The sequence below is a fragment of the Pteropus medius genome, unplaced genomic scaffold (genome assembly GCF_902729225.1).
Source record: "Pteropus medius unplaced genomic scaffold, Ma_sr-lr_union100, whole genome shotgun sequence".
NCBI classification, from domain to species: Eukaryota; Metazoa; Chordata; class Mammalia; order Chiroptera; family Pteropodidae; genus Pteropus; species Pteropus medius.
Genome location: NW_024349803.1, coordinates 6,164,366 through 6,173,704, shown reverse-complemented (window position 1 = coordinate 6,173,704; position 9,339 = coordinate 6,164,366). Strand labels below are relative to the sequence as shown.

General features: G+C 38.1%; 1 protein-coding gene across 4 annotated transcripts in view; it reads right to left on the bottom strand.

Moving 5' to 3' along the window:
* Positions 1-1,419: 1,419 nt before the first annotated feature.
* DNAJC13 (DnaJ heat shock protein family (Hsp40) member C13) overlaps positions 1,420-9,339 on the bottom strand; it is a 108,165-nt gene continuing 100,245 nt past the window's right edge. For all 4 annotated transcript variants that reach the window (XM_039837143.1, XM_039837144.1, XM_039837141.1 and 1 more), the window contains 2 exons: positions 8,063-8,162; positions 1,420-2,283 (listed from right to left, as the gene is read on the bottom strand). In XM_039837143.1, the coding sequence (XP_039693077.1) occupies positions 2,177-2,283; positions 8,063-8,162 (207 nt within the window). In that variant the 3' untranslated portion in view covers positions 1,420-2,176. The remainder of the gene's footprint in view (positions 2,284-8,062; positions 8,163-9,339) is intronic.

Sequence of the window (9,339 nt, the reverse complement as noted above, 5' to 3'; positions counted from 1 at the left end):
AAAAGGAATGGAGGAGAAGCTAAAAGATTAAAGGGCTCAAAGACATATTTAAAAAAGAAGAAAAGCAAGACCAAACTCTAGTGTCTAGGGATGTACATTAGGGTGATAAATTCTGAAGGAACACAAGGAAGTGCCAGACAAGTGGTCCCTTTTGGAGGGAGAGGATGTGATTTTGATGGGGGTACACGGAGAGGCTTCTGGAGAGGGTGGCAAAGTTCTTGACCTAGGTAGTAGTTTTAAGAGTGATTCGCCGTACACTCACTCATTAAACTAACTCATTCAATGACATTTTCTGTATCTGTTTTTGCTTACAGTAAAAAATATTTAAAAACAAAAAACTCAGTTTTCCCAATTACATATTCCTGCTTGAGATCACTGTTATCTTAGGATAGTGGCTCAGAACACAGAGTTTGGTGTCAAGTAAAAGTAGTTTTGATTTCTTACTGTTACTAATTATATGACTTTTAGTAAGTTGCTGTGCCTCTGTGAGCCTAGTGTCGTTTATCTGGAAGCTAGAATTATATTATTAGCAAGTCCATAGGTTTGCTCTGAGGATTAAATGAGGTTATGCATGTATGACACTTTATATGATGCTTGGCACACAGTAAATGTCCAATAAAGATTAGCTATTGGTATTCATACATTAATGATTGTAGATTAATTTAAATGGGCCTTTAAATATGACAAATATTCACAATACTTATGTTCTCTTAGTATTTAAAGAAAATATATTGTGACATTAATTTATGCTTTCTCAAACGCCAACTCCCAAGTTAGCTGTTATAATCTCTTCTAGTGAACATATTTTTATGACAAAGTATTGTCTAAAAACTAAAATCTTAGTTATGTATTAAAATACTTACATGGGTATATTACTCCATCATCTTGATAAATCTGATGGAAAATTCTGAATTAGCAATTTATGATAGGAATAAGTCTCCATTCTAGCTCTTCCTACACATCAACTTGGTTCTTGCTTTCAAAAGCAACTTGGGATGTTTGGGTATTTCTTCATTCTTTAAGTTTTAATATGGTTCTTATATGTTTTCTTGTAGTTTGTGATCACACTAGAAGACCTATGTGCTGAGATTTTTGTCATTTGAAATATCCTCTTTTTAAATCTCTCTCCCCTTAAAAATACTGTAATAAATGTCACATACATTATTAACAGCCTGACCCATTCCTGAATGTGGTATGGAAAATAAATGAGATGCTATCTGTTTCTGGAAATTTAGAAGTGGCCAAAATATTCACGAAGGGAGTTAGGAACAACTAGATAAGTCAGTGTGGCTGACTGTATGAAGAGCTGTGAACATGAGGTAAAACCTATGTTTACTACCACTAATAAATCTGTCTTAGAAATAAGATATGAGTCTTCAAAGAGAAAAAAATTAAACTAAAACAAATGTATCTCATTAACAAAGCAGTCAATTCCCTTTATTTTTAAAATTTTATGTACACGTATGAATGATCTGTATAATGTACATTCAATATAGAAAGCTTTATATATTTGATAATGTATAGAACATTTCACAATTACACTAATCTCTTAACATAACATCTTGACATCCATTTTTAAATTTTTTTGCACAAGCTCCTTTCCCATTCAATTTGGTAAAGCCAGTTACACATACTGATTTGTACTGTGAGCTCTCAGAAGGTTAATGATTGAGGAGAAGGATACCAGTGAACAAATGCAGGAAAAGACAAAACCTAATGGTGTTGGATGGTGGGAAGAAGACAGCCAGGGGCCCGATGCGGTAGAGGGAAATACCCTTTTCCAGGGACAAATGACTTAGCCCAGTTTCTGTAGACTGTAGTTCAACCTCACAGTCACGCTAATTCGAAAAAACATTATAAAAACTAGGAAGGAAGTTTTATCTTTTTGATTCACAGTCTTGTAAACAGATATAAAGGAACAAAATGTGCTTACATACATCAAGAAAAAAAATTCTTGTGTACCCACTTAGGTTGATCCACAGAGTGCTTTCTTGTAACGTGATATAATTAGAGTCGGTGACTTTTTTCCTAAACAAAAATATATTTATAGAAAAAGGAATAACACTGTCATGAAATCAGGAGAAAGGCAGTAAGAGTTTGCTTCAACGTATCAGCTGGAGGAATGTGGACTGGGCACTGACTGGCCTTTCAGCATTTATTGTCTCTCACAAATGTTTCAAGTCTGATAGCCAACGTCGCCTGCCTCATGGTCTACAGGAGGCGGCAGATTAGACATGACAGACGAGGATGTCCCTGTGGTAAGGTAGCCAGCAACTCCAGGTCCTGCAAGAGAGAAAGGAAAACATGCACCTTCTAGAAAGCAGAGTCATGTGAAAACACTGACCTTTATAAAAATGTCAGAGCCTTATTAAGTACCCCGTCATAAGAAACTGACAATCTATTAAATTATCTAAATTGTACAAGCAAATCTTAACAAACACCTACAGAGCACCATTTTCATGGTTTGCCTTTACCATATGACAAAGTTAAAAATGATTTCAATATTTATGCTGGACAGTAACACTACTGTGGATATATGGAAAAAATTTCCCTTCTCACATCTGGAAGTTCAATCTTTCAAAAAATCCTGGGCATGAAAGGATAGTTATGTCAAATTAAAAAAAAAAAAAAATGGGAACAGAAGAAAGACACTCTATACTCGGTCAGCCCATCCAAAAGTCATACCTGCTGAAATTCCCAACGAAAACACTTCTATCCATCAAATTAACCTATTTTCATTTGGTGCAAAAAAAAAAATGCTATTTTAACAAGTAATACCAAATGAACAAGAGTTGCTACACCAAGGTCTCAGAAAAAAAGTAAGGCTCTGGACATGTCATAGGTCAAAACAAGAATGCTACAGGACAGGTCTCTATATTTTAGTTTTATATGTCTTTTTCGATTCTGAAAGTCTCTATTGCATGAAAATGCTTATATGCCAGCATTTGTCAAGATGTGTCCTATGAGCATATAATGGCTTTAGCCACTCTAGTTTATCTTAAATATTACAGAGACATTTAATTACATCTCAGAATCACTGCACAAACTATACAGAGTACTTGCAGGAGACACTACATCATAATACTGCATAGTGATCAATACTTTTAACTGAAGTCGTAGGAAACAAGGCAAACAGCTAAGGAACATTGAAGGGTTAGGACTAAAAAGGCAGTGGAAGCAGCATGCATTTAGCAAAATGGTTCTCTACCTGCTTCAGAGAGCTACACAGAAGTTAGCAAGCTGCCTGGCAGAGCGGATCTAAAGCCCGCTCCTGAGGTGAAGGGGGCTGCTGCCAGTTAGAAGGGAAGGAGAGACACCTGAGGGGAAAAAAGAAATATAAGCAGCAAGGGAAGTTGTGAGGAAGTGCAATCAGCAGAGCAGGAACTAATGTAGGACAAATGGGGCACAATTCAGATCATCTTGTTTTTCACCTTACAAAGCATTTGTATCGAGGATATGAAATGGCTTATATTGCTGAGCACTGTGCATCTAGCGTGTAGTTATATGGCAGGAGATAGACAACTCAGCCTGCATGAGCTGTAACACGCCACACAAGAGTGCACCCAGGCACTCTGAAACATTGAACTCATATAACTTAGAAAAAGATTTTCCCTTTTTAAAGCCTGCACCTATCAACCCCTGCCTTCCACCAATCAGGACACAGGCCTTCCATAGACTGCTCAGGGAAAAAGACCATGGGTCAACATAGCCCCTCTGACAAGGTGGTTCAGAGCTATAGCACCACACTCTTACATCATCTCCCAACAACCTGTCACTCTTTGAACCTTAGGCAGCAGCAAGATTACTAGAAAACTATCAAGCAGAAAATCTCATCAGATGTAACCCTTAGGAATGAACTCCCACACACTCCAGATCGGTATAGTTCCTGAGCACTTCTGATTGTGGGCTCAACCTGGTTCACATCAAACATGTAGGCTATGAGACCAAATCATGAATGCCACAAACAGAAAATCTACTAAGGCTGCAATTCTCAAACTATGTGCGGAGGCAGCTCACAGGCACACTGTGGTTATTTTTAATTTGAGAAACACAGAGACATCTGCTGGACACCATACAAACAACTTTCAAGTTGTTTGGACATAACTACTTAAAAAACTTAACTAGTAGGTATTTTTTTTTTTGTCTAGAGGTACACGAAAAAAAATGACTAAGCTATTAAGGGCACTATGACATGAAAATGTTTGAGAACTTCTAGGCTAAAATCTAGACTGTGAAATAATGGGCCTCAAAGGATTATCTAGAATATCCTAGCTCTTTAGGAAAGAAAAGTCAATTCCTTGATATTTCTGTGAATGAAGTCTGAGGTGTTCTCTCCCACATACCTCTGGTCTCTCCTTGAGGGCATGTCTGGTTTCTAGAGGCCAAAAGGTACAGTCTGGTCATCAGGATGGGAGGGAATAGCTGTGTTCTCCAGAGAAAGGTGGGAAGAAAGAGTAGGGGTCACCAGAAATGAGGCATGTGGCAGCAATGGGCAAGGCAGGCTTAGAAGGAATGAGAAAAGATGGAAAATTAACAAAGAATACAAAATGAAATTGGCTGCCATGATGGAGTAGTGAAAGGAACATGGGCTTTGGTGAAAATGAGCAAGAAATTCTCAGCGGTAGGGGAAGCGGGGGTGGTGAAAAAAACGGGAAGCTCTGCCTTGGGAGCCAATGTCCTATAATAAACTGACACTGACCTCAGGGAACCTCTCCTAACATCATTCACATTGACTGGTCTTATAAATAGGAGTAAAAAGAAAAGCAAAAGGTAATAAAACCCAACTTTGCAAAGGACTAACGGACTGGTTTGAGGAGAGGCTCAAGAACTGAACCCTCTGTCCCTGTAATGCTTAGGAAACCAGGTTAGCTATTCCATATGCCTCTAATTAAATATCTATAACGTTTTTCATCTCGAACTCTAGCTCCTGAAAGCATCTTCACTTTAGCCTGTTCTCTTCCTTTTCCTGTTTCTTCTTTCTTTGATTTTCTAGGTGACATCATTTGAGAATTTTCATTGATGAAATTATTTTACATGTTCAAAGTTATCTGAACTTGTCAGCGCCAAGCACTTCTAGAACCTAACAGATGGCTAACCCAGGACCCCAGACAAACAACCACAGATTATCTGCATCACAGGTAAAATCACAATGAGGCACTCTTAGATGAGCACTCATCATAAAACTAAATAATATGCCAGGCTAGAAAGCCAGCCTCATCTGAGGCGGTCTCATCTCAATTTATCAACACTGAGTAATCCTATCTAGGACATTTTTCATTTTTACACCAAATTCTGAACATGACTGAGTGACGTTTGCTCAGCAGCCAGTGAGAAAATCATAAGTGTAGGTTTGGTCCTTCTCATCTTGTTTTGAAATAATTAACTTTCGTTATTATTCTCCATTTCCTAAACAAAATCCACTTAACTGTCAAACTCACCGAAAGGTATGAGTTAGAAGAAAGGCCTGGTGATGTGTGTTCTCACAGTACCTTATTTCATTTGCAAACTGATTACAGAGGGGCTGGGTACAATATGAATCTTCTCAAGATTGAAGGTAGGGAGGGGTAAATTTAAAATTCCAATTCTGCACAATATTGTTTACATTCCATGGAGTTCCACACAATGTGATTTTACCATTATTAGAAGTACTCGCCCCTTTTATCAAACACATGACACACAATAATATATGAAAGAAGCTCAAACACATATAACAAAAAAACATCTGGCAACCCAAGCAATTACACATCAATTCAACTGGCAGTACTCTTCAGTTATTTAGTCCTTTCAAACAGGATAGGCCAGAGCTGACGGGGAAATCTTCTCAAACAACTAACATCTCAACAAAAGAACATCTTAGATTGATGATGTGCAAGAACTGGACAAATTTGGGTTGGCACATCTCAGAGATGGTCCAGATCGTCCCATGCTGACATGCCCACTGGCTTCAGCCATGGCTTTCACAGAGGCCACAGTAACATCAGGCTCTTTCCAGGCTTAGATTTATACCATCTTACACTTGACTGGCTTTATATGAGACTTGCTGCCCTTTGGGCCAGACCAAAGACTTGGAATAATTTGTAAACACCAGCCTTATTTCTCTCCAACCCTCTTCCACCCCCTACAACTCATCACAGTTGCTTCTCACACCTCATCTCAAAACCCACCCCAGGGATCCAGTAAAAAGAAAGGCACAGACAGGAACCTTTATTCTCTGTACTTTTTCCATAGTTTTTAAGGAATACAGATGGAGGTGAGGACTAAAATGATTTGTAAAGGAAGTCTAGGTCTCTGAAGATAAATCCCTCTCTCTTTTGTATTCTACCCACAGACCTTTTGGCCCAGAACCCGTTAGTAAGTCAAGGACCACCTGCAATCTTTTATTCCATCAAGTCAAGTCAATGAATGCTAAATACAATGAAAAACAAAAAAAAATTTAGAAGAAGCCTTCCTGTAGGGAAACTTATAGTCTACGTCTTACTATTCTTCAGGACCAGATTTTAAATAAGTTTACTCTACACTAGAAAAAATAAGGCAGATTTTCCAATCATAACATCCTTGCATACAAAGTAATAAATGTAATGCCACGAAAATGTGGTATTACATAAACTTGTGGAAAAATAGTCTAAAGAGGCAAAGTTTTTAATGTGCCTGTAAGAACATAATCCTACTTAGAAGCTACAGCTTTACCCCAATTTGAAATTGAGATATAGAAGAGATTAAGACCATATTCTAGGTATTTCTCTCCATAGTAATCACATGGGACAGAAAACTTAGAGGGGAAGTCTGTGGTACTCTGCTCTTAATGTACACATGTGACCGACCAGCAGCCAAAGTACCACGTTTTTAAATTTTAGGACTCTGATTAGAAATTTTAGTGAATTAATATTACAGTGATCATAGTGAAGGAAAAGACAATAGTGTCACAACTGAGTTTAAAATGAAAACCAAGCAAAGTCCTCATTTTTAATATTTATGATTTTGTCTTCTAGATTTATAAACTTCTATACTAGCACTCAGGATTAATAAGACAATTACACTGGTATGAGAAACACTGGGTGATAATTTTTTTCTCTCAATTTACCTACATCACCTCTGGTCAGAGGAGGATGTGGGGCTGACATTTTTTAATATACAGTCGGCACCTGAAACAACGGCGGGGGAAAGGGGGAAGGCACTGACCTCTCACATAGTTGAAATTCTGCACACAACTAGTTGGCCCTCCTCATATGCAGATTCTCAACCTTAGAGTTGACCCTTGAACAACATGGGTTAGAACTGCGTGGGTCAACTGAAAAAATTCACATATAAGTGGCTCCACCCCGTACAGTTCAAGTCAGTGTTGTTCAAAGGTCAGGCAGACAGCAAGAACCACCTCATATTCCTAAGTTTCATTTCAACAGAAAACTTTTCTACCAGAGACTATTTCATTTTTAGCAAATAACAACAGAATGCTGAGTCAAATAAGCCAACATGAAAACAAGTTTTCTAAAACTGTTATGCAATTAGTGTGTCAAACAGACAAATGTCCTGAGCTTCAAAATTGTATTATTTTTTGATCCCTAAGCACATATTTCCTCCCCTGAGAGGACAATCCCTAAATATTTAGCAAAATTCCAGATTAATCACTGGGAACTTAGAAGAAAAATATTTCACATAGGAGAATACATATTTGGAACTTCAACCTATTATTCTGATGGAAATGGAATGATATTATCATGTTTCTGATGCTATTATTTCTGAGTAGGTAGTTCTCCACAATTTTTACATGTTCAAGATAAACATTTTAACACAGTCATGCTCCAAATACAATCTATGACACTGTTAATTAACTGGATCAATACTGAGCAGAGCCCACGTTTCATTCAGCACACATTCAACACAACAGCAGTTCACATGCTGTCCAGGGCTAAAACCAGGTCTACTCCACGTCCATGGCACCTCCAGCATGAGGTAGGTAGAAGCCGAGGAAAACCTAAATGCTTTTTTCAGTCTAGTCAGGACAAAAAGAGGTCCAAGTGGCTTCTGCCACATGTCTTAGAGTAACCAATTAGATGTGGTTTACCTGTGAGGTATCCTGCTGTTTGTGAGTCAGAAATAAACAAATCATGTTTCTGATCTTTGAAGGCACTCCAGACTGAAGAACGAGACAGGATTTCATTCACCTAGGGAAGTAAAGCAAACTCTTGAGCATAAATAAATTAAGGACTAGATGCTGGAAGATGGAACTAAAGCAAACTTCCAAGACAAAAGGAAGAAGGCCAGCTGAGGAAAGATCCAAAGATGGAGTAAGACCTAGCATTCATCACACACCCTATACCAGGTACACTTTATCAAACCAGACACACAAGAGTCCCTAAATTAGTCTTCCCGCTAAACTTGGACTCTGTCATTTGAACCTACAATTGACTGACTTGTATGTAATTCGGGCAGGAAGATCTTCTTGTGATAGTAACAACTGCCTAAGAGTGTGGGGTGGGCTTGTGAAGTATTCCCAAAGGAGGGGTATGGTGAGAAGATCCTGCAAATTCACGTTAAAACTTATAGCAATCTTTCAACTTGTGGGTTGTGACCTGTTAGAAGTTTATGTAATCAATTAAGAGGGTTGTGATCAACACGCCTGAGAAAATAAAACAGGTTAATATAGAAAGCTTTAGAGTATCATATGTAAAATGGATACTGTTCTGACATACACACACACACACACACACACACACACACACACACACACACACATACATACAAATGAGTATAAGATGTGTGTGTAAATATGTACTGGACTAAGATGAAAGACATATTTCTGTGTGACACAGACTTTAAAGTTTAGGAAATTCCAATTTAGAGAATATCTTGCATATCAATAGTCACATCAAATATTTGTTGAGCACCTCCAATGTGGCACACTAGGTGGACACAAAGATGAGAAAGACTGTCTTTCTCTCAGGTGCTTACAGTGTAGTAGGGGAGACAGCGTCAGAAAATTTAGTGGTAAGTATTTATGTAGGGATCTACCTGGGGTCATGTGAGTCCAAGAGACTCCTTGTTCAATCTTGGAAAGACGTGACAGTGTAAGTGATTGGTTGTGAAGGTAGTAGAGGAGTTCCTATTTTGCGAACTATCATACTTCTATCTTCCCCTTGGGTTACTTTGCTAATTTCACCAACAGGAATCCTGAGGCAAGTCAAATGGGAAGACAACTGTCTGTATGTGGTGCACAGGAGTGAGTGGCTTTACTTGGCATTCAGAACGCCTATAGGCAAAAAACTCCAAAATACTTTACATAAACCTATAGTTAATGACTGCACTACATATGCTGTTTCTTCTTTAAAATCACTTTAAATG